This window comes from Periplaneta americana, chromosome 8 (assembly GCF_040183065.1).
Source record: "Periplaneta americana isolate PAMFEO1 chromosome 8, P.americana_PAMFEO1_priV1, whole genome shotgun sequence".
Classification (NCBI taxonomy): Eukaryota; Metazoa; Arthropoda; class Insecta; order Blattodea; family Blattidae; genus Periplaneta; species Periplaneta americana.
In genome coordinates this window covers 156,004,032-156,028,740 of record NC_091124.1, presented here as the reverse complement: position 1 = coordinate 156,028,740, position 24,709 = coordinate 156,004,032, and the positions used below count along the sequence as shown (strand labels likewise).

Here is a 24,709-nt window from a genome sequence, read left to right as displayed (position 1 = left end):
GCTGTGTTGAAATGTGTCTGGGTTCCTAGTGCATCTGTTGAATAAATCGATGGATGAAGCCTTTTTTATAATTAATTTGACGTCTAATGCGTAATATAGGGCTATTTTTACGTAAAAATTTCTTTCGAATGTATACGAAATTATTGGGATTATCTTACAATTAATTAGAGGTAAAGCACGAAATATAATATTTTATCACGATTTTTTTTTTTTTAGAAATGAATACGGAATTCTGTGTCTCTAGTCCATGATGTAAGTTACCCGTTGTAGCTGATTAAGCGTCGTAAAATAACCAATTAAAAAAAAGTTACTTATCGACTGCAACACAAAGAAAGTAAATAGCGAACAACTAAGACACAGTAGTTCAACGGAGCACGACTCGCCGCCTTTTATTGTAATAGTACAGGGCAGCGGTGACCAACGCGGGTGTCGTGATTACATCGTCTAATCACACACATTCAAACGAATACGAGGTGTTTCCTGTGCAATAGTGGCAAAAAAAAAAAACCGGACCGACACTTCTAGCTGATTTCAGAGCCGTTCACAGTGACAGCATAACTAAGACTTTCGTGGTTCGAATCCTGTCTGGGAAGAAACTTTTTTTTGTTCCTTATTAAAATTTGTTCCCAATACTTTTCGATTGCAGCGATATTTTACTACTTAATTAACTTATTATTCTCAGGACATGAATTTTACCAGCTTATTTTCTAATGGCTTTCGAAATGGGCTACGTCAGCAGTCGAAACTACAACAATCTCAATGGATTATCGCTATCTTGTGAATGCGGGCGTGGCATGCGCACTGGCTCATTTCGGGGACTTATTCCATCGGTCCGGTTTTTTTGCCACTACTGTACATTGCTGTGTGTTTCGTTCACGTACTGAAGCCAAGCAGTGGCGGTATCATGTCGCTCTACAAACTCTGCCTCTACAAGCAGTAAGAGATGGTTTCGTAAAGAATGAGAAAGAGAACTTTTTTTTTTTTTTGTTCTGTCGGACAAAATGTAATATGTTTACTTTGCTCAACGGTTCAATTAGGAGTATATAGAAACATTAATTGCCCGCTGATTAATGTATTATTATTATTATTATTATTATTATTATTATTATTATTATTATTACTGTTTTTCTATAATTCTTCTGTACGTGTATGAATATTGATATTTTTAGATCTTCTCCCTAGAAGAATAAAATTATTAGGTTTCATCTCAATTTTAATCTTCTTAATCTTTAGATGAGGTTAACTATTTATTACTTATTCATTTAATAATAATATTGTAGAAAGACTGAGTCAATATTATGTGCCAACGAACTGTTAAACTGCAGGAACTGACATGTCTTAAAAATGGCATAAATAAATGTAAGGAGGTCAGCTACCTAATGGGGTTTGAAATATCTCTTGCTCTAAAGCCTTTTAATGGAACAGAATTTCTCAAAAGAGTAATGATTAAAATAGCTTAAATAACTTGTCCATAAGAAGTTTTTAATTTTGAAAAACTATGAATTTCTCGACCAAGTATCGAGAAGAATTTAGATCTGATTATATTCAAGAGGAAGGTTAAAAAAAAAGAAGCAAAAAAATCGTATATTATTCACTGGCTCTTGATGACAGCAGTGACATTACTGATACAGCAAAGCTTGAGATTTTTATACGCGGGATTGATCAAGATGTTAGTACAGGAACCACCACTGATAGTAGTTTTCATACCAGGTACCTTTCCTTCGCCTCCTTACTTCATAGGCTATCTGTCGCATGTAATCACTGCAGTTCGAAATTTCGTCACCGCTGGTATAGGGACTCAAGGACACATTTAACCCGAAACCACTTGCCCCTCTCCCATTGGGCAACAAGTTTCACTGTCTGGTTATTAGTAAAAGTTCTCGCACATTATGGAGTTGAAACTTTCTGTTCCACAAAATAATGTACAACAGTTGTATTGTATTAGCAAGAAGTTAGGCTATTAGTAACGTCATAAAAGTGTATGGTGGAGGAACGGCTGTTTTCCACATGACGTCATACCTTGAATTAGGTTATATCCAGCTCCTTGGTAATAGATTCGTATTTCAGGGTGCAAGAAAGGTCATTATCATTCCTATAGTATTGTGACAGCGACGTGACATTCGAACTCACGACCAGCGTCCCGCAAGAGAGCAGACCGCGCGGGCTTCACGAAGCACTGTGGGACGGCGCGCGGCGGAGAGAAGGGGAAAGGGGCCTAAGCGACGAGGGAGAGTGCGCGCGCAACTGCTGCGTACGGAGTAGGGGGGCGGACCGTCCCGACTCTTCCAGAAGTGCGTCGAAGTGAAGATATCCAGATAATTCTCTGCACACCTGTAGAAATTTCTCGCAACTATGATTTCGCTATAAAAGAAGAGACGCCAGCGAACTCGAGCAGTTCGAGTTTTCAGTTATTCAGTCAGTGAGTAAGCCAGAGCAAGCAAGCCAGACTTGTGTGCCGGAGTTCGACTCGAGTTTGCGTCCGCATCTGCGTGAGCATCCGAAGGCCTGAGTTCGAGTGCAGTGGACCGCAGTTGGAGGGACCTGAGTTCGAGTGCAGTGGACCGCAATTGGAGGGACCTGAGTTCGAGTACAGTGAACTGTCTCTGAACGTCTGTGGTTCGAGATACTGTGAACTCGAGTGACTGAGCTAGAAGAACTGTGAACTGAGAACTGATAGTTCTGATTTGTAAATAGTGCTTTGTAAATATTAGTTAAGATTAACAGTTCATTGTTGTTCGTACTAGTCCAAGTAAATTGTCATTGTCGTCGGTGGAGTGCTATAACGAATACTGTGTTGAGTGAAAATCCAATTGTTGACGAGAGCGTTTAAGGTGAATTGTAGAAAGAAATTATTGTTGGAAAAATAAAATCCTATTGTTGAGTGAAATAAAAATTCACAGTATGTCTGAATTATTTAATTAGGAATAACGATAATTCAAATACTTTATCTTGTATCTGTCAGTATTTAAACGCAATCTTCCACCTTAAGATGACCATCGTAATTTTCCCTGCTTAACAGCACCAATTTCAGTGGAGAGATTGTGCAAGTGTCGATCTTTCCATATGCGCACGTTAATTTGTTTGTTATTGTTTTGTAAACAAGAAAAATTCGTGAAAATAATGTTGAAAGAAACTAAATTATTTATTTTAAAAGAGCTAGAAGCAAGGGAGGACATTCTTCTCGGTACATTTAGCGAAAATCTAAAAACAAAACACACAGTAAGGAGCTTTACTGAAATTGTTTGTCATTTATAGCTGCTATCACAGAGTGAATTCATCTACACACTGAAAAAATGTGACATTCCATGCATATCTGTTATGTCATGATATTGGCTACCATTACCCTAACCATGAAGTGTATTTAGTAACTGATGCTTAGCTGATAATGATTTACTTCTATTTGTTGGATGTTCTAATCTATGTCTAATGTTAATTAAAAGTCCTTCTTTGTCAAGTGCACTTAACCTGAAACGTTCATTGTACTCAAATATAGAGTTAAAATGGAAAATTATTCTTCCTTTCTGTACCGGGACATTCTCATTATCATTATCATTATCATTACTTTTACTACTATTAGACTACAGATTTTAGTGAAATAGTTCCTTGAATTACACAAAAAGTTAACCGATATCTTTTTTTTTTGACGTTATTAGCATTTCTTCAATTGTAGAGAAATCTTTACAAATTGCAACAGACTGACTAATATTAATACTTTTTAAGTACCAATGTACAGAAATTGTGAAATAAAAAAATACTATTACTTACGTAGAACAGAACGATGAAAAATTACATCTACTATTGTAAGTATAGAGTAATAAAATACAAATGTGGAACACAATTCTACTAATAACTATTACTTACAGCTCAATACACTTTTATGTTGCTTTTAGACCATACTTTTGTGGAATGGGGTCCTGGTCGATTAATTAAGAATCTAATTTGGTTTATTCGAACTGAGTTTGCATCGGCTTTAGCACCAAGTCTTGAAATTGTTAATGAATTTAGATCTTCGAATGAAAATTATTTACTTACATTAAATATAATTAAAGTAGGCCTATATGCTTCTGTAGTATTGTGTCATTAAAACATATTCCTTTTAGAAAATCAATCACGTCACCTCCTCTGTGATGAGACATACCCATATGTAGCAAAGTTAGTCCACAGAGTGATCAACGTATTGATAACTTCTACGTCGGGATGATCTTCTGGTACTTCTGGGAATCCTGTCTGCTTAAACAGATAGGTCAACTCATCAGAATGTCCCACACCTGCAACATAGCCAACAAATACATAACTTCATATATGTATCCTAGATTGCACAGGTTTATGTATAGATAGTCAAATAATTTTCATGTAAATAATCGGGATACGTTACTATCACATTTTCTCTTACCAAAAATTTATCATTAGTTTCATCATAATTGACGAATTAACAGTAATTGTATGGTTAAAATTTATTGTGCTTACAGACATGCGAGCCGAACCCCGTTCTGTAACCGTGGTGTGTACCTAGGTTAAAACGGGAGTAGATTACGTAACACGTTCGTAATTTCAAACACTGTTCAAGTACTGCTTAAAACATGGAAGTAGCTGCAGCAGTAGCAACATTCATTTATAGCTACACTATATTGCTAATACGGATTAGTATTGGATCCAGCACAGCGACCTTGTAGATAGTTCTAGCCTTCGACCCACACCAACTGACTACACCAGGGATGCAAAACTGTGCTACAATTGAGGCAGACGTCACAAACCGAAACACGTAACCCATCTCTTCCTTTGAACCCTCGCGTCATTGTAGGGCAGCGGGAGAAGAGAGCTGCATTCAATATACTTGCCAAACATCACAGAAACATCATTTAAAGCTCCGGCCTTGTGGACGGGAGAACAGACGCTTTCCCCATGCTTTCACCCCTCTCTTCCCCAGTTCTGCAACCCTGGACTAAGCTAAGATTCGCTGTGTGCATACATTATATAGGCTTCGATTGTTTCGAAGTAGGCAGTCTTCTCCATGCGCCGGTGATTGGGAAATGCTGTGGATTAGTAATGGAATAGTGCTCGAACGTAGTGATACTGATGCCTAACGTGGGACAAATAATGATGCCTAATATGGGAGAACTGAAGAACACCAATTCCGACCTTGTGTATCTGGCCCTGCAAGGGCCGCTTTGTGACGGGCTAATGACATAGGCCACACAGGCACTACAGCGGTTGGGCAGGTGCTTCATGAGTGTGGATTATATAGGGGAGAGTCGGGTAGTATCGGACGTCGGGTACTATCGGACAGTGCGTTTCTTTCATCTACCACCATATGGTAGTACCTGAATGACATGGTTACGATCCTCCATGCGACATCACAGAGACGTAACCAAGTCAATCAGGTACTATCATCGTGTGGTACATGAAAGAAACTCACTGTCCGATATTACCCGATGTCCGATACTACCCGACTCTCCCCCACTATGAAACCACATTTCCAGTTGCCTCATTAGTAGGAGTGTGATTTTTTAGTGTTAACGATATACGCGAAATGTGTTAAAAACTTAATTTTATGCATGGGAAATGCAAATACCTTAATGAAAGCCCAAAATTAAATGAAATATACACGAGAATTTTTGAGAATTATAGAAATATACTGTATATTGTCAACATCGGTCTTAAGAAGCAGCCGAGTGTGAAAGTTCATTTGTGCAAGTCAGAGGAAGTAAACGTAGAAAAGGTATTGACTTGTGTATTAAATGAACGAAGCCGGAATCAAATGGAGGAAATGAAACAAGATTTAGTAGCATTGAAGGAGATCATAGCGAAGTTGAGGGAGAAGATGGAAAAATGCAACACGAAAATGAAGGTTTGAAAAGCAAATGGGAGCACTTAGAGGAGGAGAAAAGGAGAAAAAATTTGATATTTTTTGGGAGTAGAAGAAAGTGAAAAAGAACATAGTGGTGAAACATACGAGAAGTGTTGGGAGTGATTTGGAATGGATTTGAGGGACGGACAAATTGTGGCAGTATTTAGAATATGGAGAATAAATCTAAATCATAATCTTAATCCAGTCAAATTGAAGAGCATCATAACGAAGGATAAGACTGTGAGAAACAGAAGATCGCTAGGGAGGATTTCCATTAGAATGGACAATAACTGGAGTTATGAAGTAAGGAGCAGAAGGCGGGTTTTGGAATTGAACGGGTTACATCAGCTGCTTATGTATGCGGATGACGTGAATATGTTAGGAGAAAATCCACAAACACGAAAAAACAGGGAAAACACGGAAATTTTACTCGAAGCAAATAAAGAGTTAGGTTTCAAAGTAAATCACAAAAAGACAAAATATACGATTATGTCTCGTGACGAGAACTTTGTACGGAATGGAAATTTAAAAATAGGAAATTTATTCTTTGAAAAGGTGGAAATATTCAAATATCTTGGAGCAACAATAACAAATATAAATGACACTAAGGAGGAAATTGAACGCAGAATAAATGTGGGAAATGCGTGTTATTATTCGGTTAAGAAGCTTTTATCATCCAGTCTGCTTTCAAAAAAGCTGAAAGTTACCATTTATAAAACAGTTATATTACTGGTTGTTCTATATGGTTGTGAAACTTGGACTCTCACTTTGAGAAAGGAACAGAGATTAAGGTTGTTTGAGAATAAGATGCTTATGAAATTATTTGGGGCTAAGAAGGATGAAGTTACAGGTGAATGTAGAAGACTATATACAACGCAGAACTGGACACATTGTATTCTTCACCTAACATAATTAGGAAAATTAAATCCAGACGTTTGATATGGGCAGGGTATGTAGTACGTATGGGAGAATCAATAAGTGCATATAGAATATTAGTTGGGAGGCAGGAGGAAAAAGACTAGACGTAGATGGGAGGATATTAAAATTGATTTGATGAAGGTGGGATGTGATGGTAGAGATTTGATAAATCTTCCTCAGAATAGGGACCGATAGCGGGCTTATGTGATGGCGGCAATGAAATTCCGGGTCTCTTAAAAGCCATAAATCAGTAAGTTATTAATTCATAGTTTATTTGCCCTCCTATCCCTACCATTACTTATTATATTGTGCACCGATAATCCAATTAATCATAAATAATTTAAACCAAATAATTATTGGGCTCCTTCTGAAAAAAGAGCTTGTTTAGAGAAAAAAATTTTTATTTTACTGTCTTATTTATTTTTTTTATTGGTATGTTAAATTACATAGTAACACAAATAGGCCAAATTAAAAAAAATTACTTTTACGTGAGTTTAGAGAGCTTCACAAACATCAGGATTTTTTTTTATAGCGCGAAAGAGTGGGAACTGATAATTTGGTCAATTTGAAAGAGAATCTTAAATCTGGAAAGCTGTCACCAGTGGCTTAAACATAATAGCCAGTCTGGTGGCTGCTGAAACCGCTTGACGAAAAAAAAAACTTGTTTCTGGTCCAATCGACCGTAATACTATTTGAAAAACTGATCTTGACATCCGCGTAAATTTATAAAAAGTGATTTTTCTGCCGGCTTCACTTCCTCAATCATGATTCTAGTTTCTTCCCTTCCTTTGTGATAATTGCTCATTCAAAATGAAGGTCTTTTTACTCGCTTCCGTTGTGGTTGATCGGTAACAATAATCTAACTAGCTGCAGTGATAGCTACGCACATTATCAAGTGTTAATATTGCTCTTCGGACTGTATCCAAAATTGCAAGAATTTGTGCACAAGAGAATCTGCAGTTTTAACTGGCAACTGTTGTTTGCCTCTCATTATTCTTGCGCAGTCACAAAAGTGGAAACTTGGCTTTAGACGTGGCTTGTATTTCCATGTTGTATTCCAGGTCAGAGTAGTTTTTAGAGGTGAATTTTATGAAGCTTCAATGTAACTATGTATGTATGTATTGCGAGTAATTTACGGCTGTCGCCGTCTCCCGCTTCTCAACTTCCAGTTACTCCGGTTATGCCAATCGCCCATTTGTAGACCCCTGCAGACCATATCCTCCTGAACCTCCTTGCTCCATTTTTTCATTGGCCTTCCTCTTCTCTTTTTTTCCGGGGGAGTCCAGTTGAAGACCTTATTAGGCCAGCGGTCGGCTGACATTCTCTGGAGATACCCATACCATATCAGGCGTTTAGCATTATATTACGGACATCCTGATTCCGAATGTGGTCCATCCTCGAAATTTGACAACTACGGCGCCAGTAATCCATTTCTAAAGCCAACAATTTCTTCTTCATCCTGTCTCTCATTTCCCAAGTTTCAGAGCCATAGGTACATATACTTTCTGTTATAGTTTTATATATACTTGTCTTGGTTTTCCTTGTTACCTTGTCATTCCACAGGAGTGTATTTAATTGTCTTATGGCCCGCTTTCCTTGACCAATCTTATTATTCATATCTTCATCACTTTTGGCCTGACTGAACTTCTCAGTTCAAAAAATCGATCCGCATTTCTCATGTTTCTTGTACACGTAACATAATCATATACTAATTTGGTGCAACACTACTGTGATTATAGTTTTTTTTCTAAATAACTTCGAAAAATGCAGAATTTTTAAGAAATAAGTAATGTCAACACCGATGCAATTATTACTATAGCCGTACAGTTTACTTAACAATGTATTGATATCTTTCAGTGCCGATAAAATCATTGGTTTATAATATTGAAGTGTGATCGGAAAGAGATTTAAAATGTAGCTATAGTACACTGTTTGGAGATTTACATTGCCCTGTTACATGAGCAAGGTTACTCGACTCTACTTGTACTGCGAAAGGACAGTGAACCTTTCAACGTGCACACTTCCAACTCCTGGCGGTCTTGGCTTAGCCTTCGAACAGAGCGACTTTACTCGATTCCACTCGCAATGCGAAAGGGCACAGCACCTTCCAGTGTACAGAACTACACCTAATGCGGCTTTTCTTCTTCCGATCCGGCAGTCAGCTTCTCCACCGCCTCCCTCTTCCCCTTTATGTGATAGCTATTAGGTTACGTCCATTTTTCGGCATTTCCCCCTTGAAAATTTACTAGAGCCCCTTCAGTGGAACAGCGAAATCCGGAGTGAGACAAATGGCCAACAGGCTTGGAGCTGACATGTTCAGTTTTTCTCAACACCGAACTCCCTTGCGAGGACGCGTTTTCACGTACGTACCTTTTAAAGTTTCCACTCTCATTACCCTCCCCTTTATTCATTCATTAATTCAAATGCTGTGGAAAATTAAAAAAAGAAAAACTGCATTCCTCTTGGATATTAAGGTAGGATATCATTGCACAGGTAGTCGTCTGAGCCTAAAAAAAATACATCAGTGTAGTTTGTATAGTTTACTACTTTGTGGTGCACTAATTACATACAAAATCTTTGATATGACTTATTAACTCACCCAGGTCAACTTTTCCATTTCCGTAATCAGCTTCTGGTGTGAAAGAATATTTTCCACGATAAGCAAAATTGTACAAGTAAATAGGACTATGGCCAGCTTTCGTGTGTAGCCGAGCGGCATTGTGAATGGAGTGTGCGATGATTCGATCTGATGCCATCTGAAACGAGAGAGAAATAGATGTCTCCATGACGTGCACAGTTGCATGGTTCACTTTGTAACAAATGTTCTTAAGCCTAATTTAAATTTGAATTACTTCTAGATCAATAATAATAATAATTACCTTTGGACATGCCATGTTTCACGATAATGATTAACCCTTAACTGGTATCATGACGTCTGTGAGACGGCGTGTCGATTTTACTACGCACTTACTTACTCAAGGCCAAACACAGCGAGGAGCGTGCGACTTTCACAGCACAGAACCAATACTCCAACTGGAAGGTACAAGGAGGAAGCAAAATAAACTTTATAGGAGGAGAAATGGCAATGGAAAAGTTTGGAGCCGTCTCACAGACGTCATGATGCCAGTTAAGGGCTAAGGGTCCTAATAACTTCATTTACGTAATCATATTCATAACACTTTGTAAATGTCACATCACAGTGAGATTAAGTGTTTATTATTATTATTATTATTATTATTATTATTATTATTATTATTATTATTATTATTATTGTCTGCCACTACTGAGTTCATTCTATGCCCTTTGCTTTTTCTAATATACTGTTTTCAAGTTATTCCCATAATGTTCATGAATTCATAATGTCACCAATGATCACTATTAAGTTGGAATATTAAATTACACATTTTATTACAATTTTAAATAAGGGTATTCATTTTTCAGTGTACAAAGTAATATTACTTACAGACATGTTCTTGGCGGCTTCGCCCTTATATCGTTTACAGGTAAAATAATTTGAACATCGATTACCTCTGCAGGTACATTTGGCGGATTCGCCCTTCTCTTACGGAACGCCTGATATCTTCCTTTACATATCTGTCATATCCAGTTTTCCTTGGCCTTATCAGTTTCTCTTCTTAGTTCGTTGTTTAGTTTCCTCTAGTTTATTCTACCTTCTTCCGTGTTGATGTTGTACATATTCTTCTTTCCTCCATCTTCTCCAATGTTTTCCCTGTGACTCAAGTTTTCTTCATTGTTACTCCTTCTCTGTATTCTATTGTTCCTTTTGCTGTTATCTGTATACAGTTTTTCAGATGAGTCCACTTCTCATTACTATTCTCAGGTGTGGATTCTAATGCAACGGCTTTCTCTTGAAAATTTTCTTGAAACTCTCTTCTTTCCTCTTCGTTCTTCAGTTTTTCCATACCAAATTTCTTCGCTACTTGTCTTCCTCTTATTTTCTACAGACGAATATCTATAAAGTATATTTCTCTGCTTTCAGAAAGCTATTAGCCTATATTCGTAAACAACCACAAATTCTAGAAAGTAATTTGTTTTACATATTACGGAAAATGAAATAAACTTACTCCTGAGCTCTTTCTATACAATGTTTAGAGGTCTTACACTTCTTTTTTGCATTAGATTCTGCTTCAAGTTTGGAAGCACATATGTGGAAACAAATATAGTTAGCCTACTATGCGGGTGGCAAATGAGAATATATTTGGAAATACTGACTTAGGGAGCATTACGAACAATTCGAGTCCTGATTTCGTCGAAGCTCTGAGTGGCGTGCTGTTCTGTAAATTTATCAATTCAATCTGCAAATTTTCAGGATGTCTATCGGCTGTAAACCAAAAGGATTTGAAAAAATTTCGATTTCTTGTCAATTGTCACTATCTCTCCAAACCTACCAGAGAATTCTTTTGTAAGGTCTTGAAGTAGGGTCTTATATTTGATAAGCAGATTTTCTTCATCACTCTCCAAGACAGTTTCTAGTCAAGGAAAGTGGTGACGTTGTTTATGTTCCACTTGATACTGCTAAATTTTTAATGTATGCTCTTAACTGGTCGATCAATATAAATATAAATTGTGCAATATTTTAACTAATTTCGGTCTTTAGAACCATAGTTAATGAAGTAATTAGGCCAAGTCAAGTATAAGGTTTCTGCATCTGTTCTCCATACTGTTCGATTGATCATGATGCTATTTTGCTTAGAAGGTTGATCAGACTAATAATGAAAAGAGTAATTACTGTACATGTTCTATACTCCATATAGGTTCATTAGTAACTAGGGTAAGCTGTATTTTACTTTCTTGCTGTCTCAAATTAATTGCCTTCCTCTCTATACTTTAGCTAGTATTTATGACAAGTTTTCAGGTTTAATTAATTTGATAATTAATGCTCTAGATAAATCTTTACCTTTCAAATTTCGTACTAATAAAATTACTATAAGTAAACATTGGCATAATAATAATTTACATATGATGAAATGTCAATAATTTAAATTGTATGATCTGTGTAAAATGAGTAAAAGGGTTATTGCAAAGAATTCTTTTTGGATTATAAACGTAAATACAATTATGGAATCAAATTAGCGAAGAGAAAATATAGTTCTGATTTCATATTACAAGCAACTAATAAATCTAAGGCAATATGGTCTGTAATAAAACATTTAACGAGTTTAAATGGCATTTCTTCTGTGTGTTAAAATAATTTATCTGCTGAGTCTTTTAATGATTTTTTTATTAATAAATTTAGTGATATTATTAAAGGTATTGACCCTAGTGCAAATGATTTTCGTACTTTTTTAGATTCAAATAAAGCAAGTGATTCCTGTAATTCATTTAATTTGAAGTTGAGTATGTGTATAAAAATATTATCCTTATATAATAATAATACAAGTTTGGACATTTTTTGGCATTAATTCTGTAACACTTAAGTTAGATTCGACTTATATTTGTGATCCATTAAGTGATACAAATGTACCAGAATGTCTATTTTCCTAAAATCTTGAAGTATTCTAACGTTATTCCGATTTTTATAAAAGGTGCTAAATCAGGTATGAAAAATTATACGCCAATGATTGTTGTACTAATAGTGGCCAAGGTATTTGAATCTCTTATTAATGATCAGATTATTAATTATTTTGAATCCAATAACTTATTTTCTACTAGAAAATCGGTTTCCGTAAAAATGGTAATACTTCTGATGCAGTTCTTTCACTAGTAGGTGAATGTTTCAAAGGTCTTGATAAGGAAAAAATCTGTTTTATGTAAATTTTATGATAAATGACAAGAGCTTTCGATACTGTATCTCACGACATGCTAGTTTACAAATTAATGTTTTATGGCTTTAGTTCAGAGGCAATGAATCTTATAAATTCTTACTTATATAATACTCTAGATTACGGGGTGTAGTTTATACTGGGTCATTATCGGAGTTCAAGTCGTTAGTATACGGTGTACCTCGGGGATCTGTTTTAAGTTCTATATTATTTATTATTTATGTTAATGATTTACCTTGTGTTGTTAAGAATAACTGTGTTAATACTTATTTATTTCCTGATGATGTGGCTATTCAGCTAGCTGCTGATTGTCATTCTGACTCTCAAGATTTGTTAAATGAGCATGATATTTTAATTAAATAGTGTTGCTTTCTAATTATTTATGTATTAATGCAAGTAAAGTTACAGATCCTAAATTTGGCTTTGATAGGAAATGTGATTATTTTAATAAAACATTATGTTTTTGGGCATTTTCATTGAATGCGGTTTAGGCTGGGATAGTCACATCAATATAATTTCTGGCAAAATATCCAAAAGTATAATCATGTTAAGATATTTGTCTAAAATTGTGGATACAAAAGTGCTATTAACTGTAGGGTAAACATTGGTAATTTCGTGGCAGTGATTATTTCGTGATACTTATTCTTTGCTCTTTCGTGAACTAACCAATGATGTTATGAGGTTCAAATTTCCGCCAAGGGATTGCATATGTTGTCCGGTTTCCAGAAACATACAGCTACGCTTTGTGTGACTATTGTAGCTTCTTCAGTGAGCTTTTATGTTTGAAGAGAGCAAGTTAGCGTCGACTTCTCAGGCATATAAATTTTGTGGATGTTTCTAATTACATTACAGACTTACTACTAAAGGTAAGTTTATGATATTTGGTAAAATGATTTATTATATCTTAATGAAATTTTATTAAATGTTTTTGGAATTTTAGATACAGCTGTAGTCGCCTTATAGGCTTAGTTTACTGATAGAAATCTTAGCTGTTTGAGACGAAATTTTGTTGAGCATTAAACGTTACATTTTATACTATTTTAAAAATTGTATTACAATACGAATTTTAGAAATCTGAAGATAAAATGTGATAACGAAAAAGAAAAAGGGGGACGCAATGGGTTCAGTGTAACTTCTGTTTGATTTGTTATCATTCTAAGTGCCAATGATAAGTGCTAGATGACTTACTTGCAAGAATTTTGAAAGAAGATCAAACATGGCTCCACCATTTTGGACCGGAGACAGAGGCAGACAATAGAGTGGCATCATGCAAATTCACCAAAGAAATAGAAATTCAAAAGTGCACCTTCGGCAGGAAAAGTTATGGCTACAGTGATTTTCGATTCAGAAGGACTCTTGCTTGCGGACATCATGCCACACGGAACCACCATTAATTTTGACGCGTATGTGGCAACTCTCAAGAAACTTCAAGCTCGACTGAGTCGTGTTCGATGACATCGGGAGAAGCAGGATATTCTGCTATTGCACAACAACGCACAGCCATATGTCAGTCACAAGACCACAGACCAGATCAGAAAATTCGGTGAGACAACACTGAAACAACCGCCTTACAGTCCTGAACTGGACAATGCGATTACCATCTCTTTGGAAAACTGAAGGATCCCTTCGCGGAACGAGGTTAGAAGATGACTCCCTTGTGCACGCTGCTAAACAATGGCTCAGACGTGTGCGTTGGTCCAGACTTTTACCGTGCTGGTCTACAGGCCCTCGTTCTTAGGTTACGTAAGACAGTTGAAAGGGACGGGGAGTATGTGGAAAAGTGACATTTTGTTCCTAAAGGATGTATCTACATTCTGTTAAAAATCAAAGCTGTAGGATAAAAATATAATTTTTAAACAAATGTTATGCATTACTTTTGGAGTTATCCTAGTAAGAGGCTATAGTAAAGTCCGTAATAAAAGTGTTCACCCTTTCAGGGCAAAGAGATCCCTTTTCAATTTCAATTTTTACTTTGATTTCATTCTTATTATGTGTTCTTATGTATTTCTGTATTTTCTTGCTATGAAAATTAGACGGAATTACTATGTTTGAAGTCTTGTAACAATAAATGAGAATTTCATTTGACTTTAATGAATGTTTCAACAATTCTTCTACCTCTCACGAAATTATCAATGTAATATCAGGAAATTACCAATGTTATCACGAAATAACCAACCTATTAGTTTAAGATGTAAAATGGTTTTTGGCACTTGTTCAAGAACGTGTCCAATCTTTTATGTCTCCAGATTTGTACAGCAAATTATCGTCTTATAGATGAAAAAAATCGGAATAAGGATATATTTACACATTTGCATTTTAAATTAATTTTCATGAAATTATCACGAAATTACCAATGTTTGCCATATATTATGCATATTTTCATAGTCATCTTCAATATGGTATTTTATTACGGGGGAATTATACTTCTCGTTTTAATATTTTTAAATTATAAAAGAAAACAATGAGAATTATTTCTGGTGTTAGTCCAAACCTTTATGTACCTTTATTTCATACTTGTCATATTCTTACTCTTCCATCGCTCTAATACTGCAGTATTTGTTGTATATTAAATTTAATATTAACAATTTTCCATTGAACTTGACTTTTCATGAGCATCATACCAGGAGCTGTAATATTATAAGACTTGACTTATGCAGGTTTACCAACTACACAAAATAACTTTGACTATGTGTCTCTGAAATTGTGTAATAGGTTACAGAGGTCAACTAGGAATTCAAATTACTATTTATTCAAATCGTTAATCAAACAAAAATTTTATGAACATAGATTGTATAGTATCAATGTTAAGTTGGCAAATACATTTATATGATCTTGTTTTCTGTCTTTGCTATACATATTATGTATGTTAAAGCAATAAAAGTATCTGTCAGTCTGTCTGTCTGTCTGTCTGTCTGCCTATCTACCTATCTAATGTGTAGTACTGTAACACAAGCGTACTGACAATGTGTGATATCACTCTCACATTGCTGATATCCCATTTTGCTTTAGCTCTTCTAAAACGGGCCCAGGCAGTATTTATTTACCGAAACCTTCATCATGTTTATTTGTAAGATGTCTCATGATATTAAAATGTAATGCGCAAGGAAGTGTAATAGAACATAATATAAGCTTTATTTTCCTTCTTTAAAAAATCCCCGCTCGTCACTAAAAGGAAAATTGAATATAAGGTAAAGTACCCAAATAAGAGACAGGGCCCTAATAAGAGTATCCTTGTTAACTTCTCCGGTATAATTTGCCATCTCTCGACAACTATGGTAAATCAATGTTTGTGCTTCTAAGGCATCGTGTTCTTTGTCTAACTTCAGTTGAAAGTAAGCAACGAAGCTGAGAGCAACAAAAGTAATTTTTCACACTTTGAACTTTTTACTGGTTTTTGTTGAGGAAGAGAACAGCAGGTAATGTAAGCTACAACAAATTTATTATTAATTTTATAAAATTGCTAGCAAAATGTTGCATATACTCGTAATAAGGTAGATTGCTAATAAGGAAGATAATAACTTATGACCTTGGGTAGCTATTCATTTTTATTTACTCCGTTCGCTAATAAGAGATACCTATGGGTCCTATTAAGAGATAGTATCTCTTATTTAAAACCCTTATTTGGTATTATTATGATGCTCACCTTTGAGAGTTTACGAAAAGCGTTAATGCTTTTAGTCGTGTCTGCCAGCAACTACATAAGAACCAATGATAGATTAATTGAAATGTTAATTAAAATTAATTACAAATTAGGTCAATCATTAATTATCCATTGTCCTCAATTATTCATTACAAAAATTACTAATTGAAATGATTAATTTATCATTATTAATGACTAAAATTAATTATTAATTAAGATGGCAATAATATCAATAGCCAAAGTCAATTAAAATCAGCCAGTCCGACAATATCAAAAGATCAAAACATAATTGCTTAATCCGTAAAATATTCTCTATACATTTCAAATAAAATTCTTGTGTAATTATTAAAACTATTATATTTAATTGTGATTCCTGATTTCGAAAATTTCGTTCGACCTGTGTATATATCGCCACTACAGCCAGTGCCAACGTTTGTGGCGCGTGTACTTGAGTAAAAATCCAATCAGTGAGCACTTTTTGCCAGTGTAGCCGAGAACGGTAACACCCAACACGTCACGTAAGCAATCTGCCAATCACAGTTGTCAGTCTTGTTGCCCACTGACTGCGTCAAAGGCAAGACACTCGCACTTTGCGTTTCTGGGATGTGTCCTTGAGTACACTGACCAGTCCACTGACTCGTCAGTGTACTCAAGGATCTGTGGCATCTGTTACCACTTCGGCTGAGAGTGATACCACCTCCTAAACAGATGTGACGTAAGCAATCTGCGAATCACAGTTGTCAGCATTAATGCCCACAGACTATGAGAAAGATAAGTTACTCGCTCTCAACGTTCCCATTACTTATTTCACGCGCCAGAAACGGCGACTCTGTTTATACCACAGTTAGGCCTACAGAAGCAACAGCATCAGCAGCAACAACCACCACCTCAAGAGCTGTAAGCTTCAACCGGTGGGTAGTCGCATTTAAAGTTAACCAGGGCAGGAAAAGTAGCTATCATAATATCAGTTCTGATCAGAAGAAAATGAGAGAGAGTTTAAATACGGAAAATCAAAGTAAAGACGAAGCTCGCAAGAAGTTGTTCGAAAAACAACAAAAATCACAGAAAAACTCAGTACAAGAAGCACTGCTTGAGTTCGTCCAGTGATGAAGAATCCGATGTGGAAATGGAATTAATTAACTCTAGTGACTCGGAATATCGAGAAAATTATGTTGATGAGAAGTGCATGTTTTGCACTGAATTTTTTTCAGAGGACACCAAGGCTCAGAGGGGAGAAATAGATTCAGTGTTAAAAATGTCGTCGTTAGGCACACGAAGACTGCAGCACTGATGACGAACATTTCGTTTGTCCAACTTGCTCAATACAGCGAAATAAGAATTGTGTCAAAGGGGTAAGCAAAATAAGTGCGATCAACTTAAAATTAAAATATGGAGATCGAAGTTTAATATTCTGCCATTTTTTCTTTCTCTAGCAAAATATTAACGCTAGCAATAGTAGCCTAAGTAAGATTAGTACATTCATCTCCGATTTGACCGACTTTGTGTTCGTTTCGTAGACCATCTTAATTTCACTTGGAAAAAATGCCAAATAAACAACAGAATTTCTGTTGAGAGGAGTTAGGTCACTATTGCACTGACCTCTTCAATTTTAAAATGTTCCTGAATTTATTAAAGTATCAACATGACTTCACAATGTTATATATTGCTTCAGTTTTCAGCCAAATTATGAAAATTTTTGTCCATGTTCAAAAATAAACTTAAATAACATACGTATATCTTATTTGGAACCCCTTTTCAAAACATCAGTATTTCCAAGTTTTACTTTTTTTTATAATTGAAAGTAATAATAAAAAGTGACTAAAATTTGTATTGTCAATTCTAAAAATAGACGAAATGCTGTATGTATCCCACTCATTCAGATTAAAAATATCTATTCCCATCCTCATTTATAAGCAGTTAAAAAAGTGTCTCTTATTTGGGTACTTTACCTTATTGTTTTTCACTTAAAACGAGCCACCACTTACTGCAGACACGAGCGAACTTCATTATAGCTAGCATAGAGATCGTTTTGCCTGCACGGAGATTGTGTTGAAAGTTTGAGAGTACGAGTTGCGCACCCATGCATATGTTTAGCTATGTATTAATATCATCACTATTAATATTTATTATTGTTATTATTATTATCATTATTATTATTATTATTATTTTTTTTTTTTTATTATTATTATTATTATTATTATTATTATTATTATTATTATTATTATTATTATTATTACATACAGGCCTGCAAAATTACGGTTCATAAAAACTTTTCGAAAAATGTATGCTACATTTATAGTTTCTTGCGGTGCTGAATCCAAATCTGAGTTCAGTTTACCTCTATCACGTACCATTCCCGCAACATGCATTGGCACTTTTAGCAATGTGAATATAGCGTCATTGAATTTAATATGAGAAAGTGATGAAATGATACATGTCCTGTGGCAAATATTAAAGGCATACCTGTTTTATAAAAACTATTAGATTGTCATAATTAACAACTCACATTTAGTAAAATACTTTATACCGCCTTTTTCTCTTCATGGTAAAATTGCGTTTGTTGTTTTTCCTCTTGTGTGACATTCAAGAGATGTTCTTTGTGGCCATTGTTTTTGTTCCCAATGATTGCTTCTTGCTTTGTTGTCCCATTCACAGAGTACACCCAGTCTGCCGACCAATAAGCATGTACAACTCTCTCAGATCTCCATAGATGATCCAATTATGATCTTCATATTTTATCTTTGTAAGAACCAGTTCAAGATTCTCATAAATTTCTTTAAGGTGTACCGAATGATCAACAGGTAACAAAGCACTGCCTTTAGACTTCTTTTGGAGGAATCGATCTCCATTCATCCACTTCGTACTGAACATTAAACTTTTATATCAAACCAGGAATATCATTGTGATATATTAAGGCATCATCTTCTGAAAAGTAGGGAGTAAATTCCTCTTCTCTACTCCTCTACCAATGAATAAATGTAATGTTCCTGGTGACAGAAATTCATTTCTTTTAATCTGTAGAGTGAGAACTCCATTTTTTCTTGGGTAATAGCCTACTAACTCTCTTATTAAATCACTGAGTTAAAACTGATGATCTCTTCAGGAATTCCACTTTCTACATCGCACGGCCTTCTAGATTAACAGGTTAGTATAAATTGAAGAGTCCACTGCAAGAATGATGGATGTCATTTGGAATACATTTTGCAGGAGAAGCAATTGAAAGTTTGAAATGCTTAGCGCTCAAAAATTAACTGTGATTTTCCGATCATTACTGGACAATGACTATCAGTGTTAATGCCATATAACTCTCTGTGTACATTCTATAGCCTTAAGCTATACATTGACAGTCTTGGTTCATCTATCATTCTTGCAGTGGTCTCTTCAATTTTTATATTAGAGCACTGATTATCGATGCAACAAAATGACCAATATTTTAATAGGCTACTGTAAAACATAAAATGTAGTTTTGTGTAAATATGGTGCGTGATGTGCCATTTTTGAGGTCATTTCAGGCTTCAGGAAGCAAAAATACATAAAGGAAAACTAAAATCTTCTAAAAAGTTTTTTCATCGCAGGCCTGTGTTATTATTGTTAGCCAGTATAAATTGCAAGAGCGGGCCCAGTTTCAAAACCTGGTTGGGACTTGTTACCTGGTTGAGGTTTCTTACGGGGTTTCCCTCAATCCTTTTAGAGCAAATGCTGGGTACTTTGGGCGCTAGACCCTGGACGTATTTCGCTGGCATTATCACCATCATCTCTCGCAGACACCAGATAACCATAGCAGCTGATGAAGCATCGTAAAATAAACCAATCAAAAAGGAACATAAATTGAGTTGAACTAAATTGCGAACTGGAAAACTTAAAACGCTCTTATGGGTCTGAGGCGTAGGTCTAGTACTTTCTGACAGGCCTTTGCATTGCGATGTAACTGTGATTTGATACCGTTTCCGATACATACCTTAACAAATGTTCCTACGTTATTTGGTGTAACTATGTGGTCCTTGCCAAAGTAATATTGGGTGATCATTGTCCATATTAATGACATGAACGACTCATCAATACTTAATGGCAGGAATAAATAAGTAGAGGCCACAGCGTTGAAGTTTGAGTTCAGTTTGTCCAAATCCGCTTGACTGAGAAGTAAATCTGTAATACAAGAAACACCTCCAATTTTTTATATAAACAATTAAAATTGTTAATACAATTGATATTCACGTCATCAGTATAGACCTAATCGGAGTATTAGAGCATTTAGATCACTGTATACTAACAAAAGTAATGATAATGTTATACGCCTAACTTATGGTACAAAGCTAGATATTCATGATTCTCGTAACAATTAAGTCTTTTTTTAACATTTCTTTACAAAAATTATACAGATCAAAAAATGAAGTTACTTGTGAAGAAAATAAACTCGACAATACGAAGTTTAACGACGATTGAACTATTTCATTCTGTTTAGACCCGAACAGCGACATGATTTAATTGCTTATTTTCACCATAAAGATCATATACCAGAAGTGAAAGCGATGCCTTCCTCAGAGTTACATCCCAGCATCCACGGAACATGATAAAAATCTCCATACTGCACCAAGAAGAGTGGAGAAGCCGTGACAAAAGGCTCAGGGTTGCCTGCATTTTTTTCTTCAACCACTGGTTTGAATGTCCCTCCAAGCTATGAATGAAACATATTTTTTTATGTTTTGTGAGACATGAAATCATTTTATTTATGTAAAACATTTAAATAACTTTTGTAGCAAAATATTTCAATCTCTGTAAGAAGAAATAACCTTATACAGTGTTACAACTCTTCAAGAAACATAAGATACTTCTTAAAATGTACTAATTTATATCGAACAATTCGAAATATATACAGTTCTTATTACGGTTCAATTTTTTCTTGTTCTTCTGTAGGTTAGAACAGTTGTATTAATTACGACTTGAAGAGTTCAAGAACATACATTATTCGTGCGACACAAAAAAAGAAAAAAAGGGATAAACAGAAAAAAATTAAGGAAAACTTACAGTATCGGGTGAAGGTTTACGACCACACTGAAATATCATTTAATAAAACAGCACACTTAGAATTTAAACTTTTGCCGCAAGAGCGTTTTTTTTTTTCTGAGCACTTACATCTATTAGTATATCCTTCGCTAGATTTCGTTAGGCCATGTATTGTAGATGCAGCCTACGTAATATTTTTTTATGTTGGAATATCACACTTTTAGATATGTAATGTGCTGAGTGTTACCAATGTTACCACTAATATTGTTTGGTACTGAGAATTTGTGTATTAATAATTATAGCAAGAGAGTGAATTTTTCGTTATAATTATTATAGCATTTTTTTTTCTATTTGTTGTAATTATTTTAACTATTATACTACCCAGAAACAAACTTTGGCCCCAGTCTTAATCATCCTTACAGAGCGCGATTCACAACGTTCCCCATCAGTGTAACATTGGACTCGGACCGTCGATCTTGTGAAGATGGACATGCCGCGGAGAGGAGAGAGTTCTTGTCTCGTCGTTATAGCTTTCAGACTGTTACGTTGTGTGACTGTTGTGCAGAAGGGTATGGGTTCGGGTCACATTGGCGGTAGGATTTTTTTACATGAATTTTTGTTAAGACACTTGCAAGCGAAGTTTAATTTCGTTTGTTTTCGTATGTAGAATAATTATTTCCCATATCTTTTGACATTTTAATTACCATATAATTTTAAATTTCATTTGGCTTGACCCTGCAGCAGAGAACAATAAGAAAAGAAAAATCAATTGGAAGATCCAATTTGTCATATAAATAAAAATAATCATAATAACGAAAGAAAATAATTATACAAAAATGATGAACCAATACCTCTTCCACCAACCGTCTACTTCTGCAACTGCTCTGATCCTACGAGGCATGGAATCGACGAGCTGATCCTGGGCGAGTCCTTCCCAAGCGTCGAGAACTTGACCCCGCAGCTCGTTTTCTAACAACTCACGCCTTCTCTCTTTCAACTTCTGTTACGTTCAAATCTGGCAACTTAGGCGGCCAGGCGATCACTTCGATCTCGGGCCTGGAACCAGGCTTGAACGGCCTGTCTGCGCTGAAAAGTTATCCTGTTGGAACAATAATTTTCCTTGGGGATAACGATCCCGGACGGTTGGGAAGAACACCTGCCCCATCCCGAGACATCTAGCCCCAGCATGACACGCTAATGCGTCCCAGCCTGCCACGTCGGTTCACATATCGCGGATCATACCTGTGCACAGTGGGCCAGTTGTTAAATCTGACGGGAAAAAATGTTATTTTTTAAAGTTGTGAAATCCATTTGTAACCTCTCACTTATGTTCTAGTATATTTAAGGATAGTTTATTGAGGTATCAAAATAAACTTCCTCCCTAAACGATAATAAGGGACAGCCCCAAACACACGAGTCAACAGTCTCTGTTCGCACGTTGTGTTAAATAATCACGTTGCTGTTATAAGAATCTGTCACAAACATAGTGAATATCACTTATATATCTTCAGGATAAGCTCATGGGTACGACATTATTGTTTAATAAATTTAAAAATGTATGTACACCTAATTATTATAATAAAACGTAACGTTTCAGAGTGTGTGTGCACTATTCTAAAAATTTTAGTTTCAAATATTCATTTAGACTTCAAAAAAATTATAAGTCTGTCTAAGTTTTGATTTTGCTATGATAACATAGCTGCATGTGTACATTTTAATATTCCGTTTTAACGTCTATGGCATGTTTTCGCCTTTTGAGTAAAACTGTTTTTTTTTTTTATTATTATTGGAGTCAGCGGCCGGGGCATTTCGTTGTGACTCGCCAAGAGCTGTATGAAGTACTTCGTGCTAAATCTTCAAATAAAGTCTTGTATGAGTCTGTTCTCAGAAGATATGAGTTAGAACATTGTGCTAGTGATGTATTGCGCAGCATTCAATTGACTTTAAGTGCATTTAAGTGCGAATTCGATAAGCGCTGGGAGCAGTGCAGTCGAAAGAAGAACAGCTTTTTTAAAAATTGCAGTTCTTGGTTGGAAAAAGAAATTACATTTCCCGAGAAGGTTTATGATGTTTATAAAGTGTCTATTGCAGTTCAACAGCCTCAAATTTGTACTACTAGGGTAGGGTGACCTCGGAAAACTTTCGAAGAAAGTGGAATGAAAACCAAACGGAAATTAATACAGCCATTAACAGAGGATCGTTCGCATGAGGAACTTACGTTAGCTGCAGAGGTTTCTTTGAGGGCTTCTGGAAAAAGGGATGCGGCAGGAATCATTAAGAAAATTACGGAGACTACTCCCAGTAGGGCCAAAAATATAAAAGAGCCTTTAAATCGTCTGCATTTAAGTTAGTACCAAACTCCAAAGAAGAGGCTTTAGCATTTATTGTAGATAATAATTTAACAAAAAGACAATATACTAATATAAGGAAAGGAACTAAAGCAAGAAGATCTGACACAGTGGCGGTTCCTCGGGGGAGGGAAGGGAGGAACGTCCTCCTCACATTTTTCTTCTTTTGAAAGTAAATACCAAATTAAATATATGCCTTGAAATTCGAGGAAGATTCGATAATTTTTAAGTTCACAGCTATAAGAAAACCTCGGTTGATCAAGTTTTTAACGACGCGCACTCATGTGCTACTATGTGAGAAGGATGCGAGATTGTTTGTGTGGAGGAATGTCAATCCATTCCTCCTTTACTGCAGTTAATACACATAGACAACAGCGCGCTAGCGGCCAAAGAAAGAAGCAGAGTTTTAAAGCAAGTAAATGAACGGATAGGGAGGAGATCCTCCTCTGAATCAGCGCATGGGCGGGAAATAGAAACCGACTGGTCGTGCAGCAAGGTCGCTACCGCTGCCATCTAACGATGCTGCATTCAACCAGACTACAATACATCTAGGAGGAGAGACAATAAAAACAGTTTTAACGCAAAGCTATGAAAGACACCATATATATTTTTTTTAATTATAGATCAAAATATATTATTCATTGCACTTTATAAAAGCTACTATTTATGGTTTGAAACTTTCGAGGATATCTGAAAGTTGAAGTTGGATTTATATAAAACAAAGAGGAAGTAATTCTACATTAGTATCGCAGATCTTTTTGGCCCCTGAAATTCACTTCCATTCATTGTCTACTAGACAGGACAATCGCCAAGTTGTTAGTTTTGCACAAATATCTTTGAAATTGAAAGTACTGCAAACTACATTATTTTTAACATAAAAAAATTAATCGGCCACCGGCAGCTTTGAACAATAATGGTAGTATGACTTTACAAGAACTGACATTCTTCAAAAGCATGTGATACTGAACTTGTAAAATGTACATGTGACAACACAGACCACGTGGGTGGGTGCAGTTTTCTCGCTTTCCTAACAGATTATTTCTCATTCTCATTTCCGTAAAACGGTTCCGGTTACGTGTTAGTAGCTGGTCTCTTCCAACACTTGAGATGCTGTAGTGTGCGTGAAAGATGCTTCGAGGTTGTGAATTTCCTTGCAATTGTTAATTTG

At 35.7% G+C, this 24,709-nt stretch overlaps 1 protein-coding gene across 1 annotated transcript in view; it reads right to left on the bottom strand.

Moving 5' to 3' along the window:
• Positions 1-24,709, bottom strand: part of LOC138705176 (juvenile hormone esterase-like) — an 89,148-nt gene that overhangs the window by 3,580 nt on the left and 60,859 nt on the right. Inside the window, exons 6-9 of the mRNA XM_069833881.1 lie at positions 20,705-20,864; positions 20,148-20,335; positions 9,366-9,522; positions 4,139-4,268 (exon numbers count right to left, since the gene is read on the bottom strand). Of these exons, the coding sequence (XP_069689982.1) occupies positions 4,139-4,268; positions 9,366-9,522; positions 20,148-20,335; positions 20,705-20,864 (635 nt within the window). The remainder of the gene's footprint in view (positions 1-4,138; positions 4,269-9,365; positions 9,523-20,147; positions 20,336-20,704; positions 20,865-24,709) is intronic.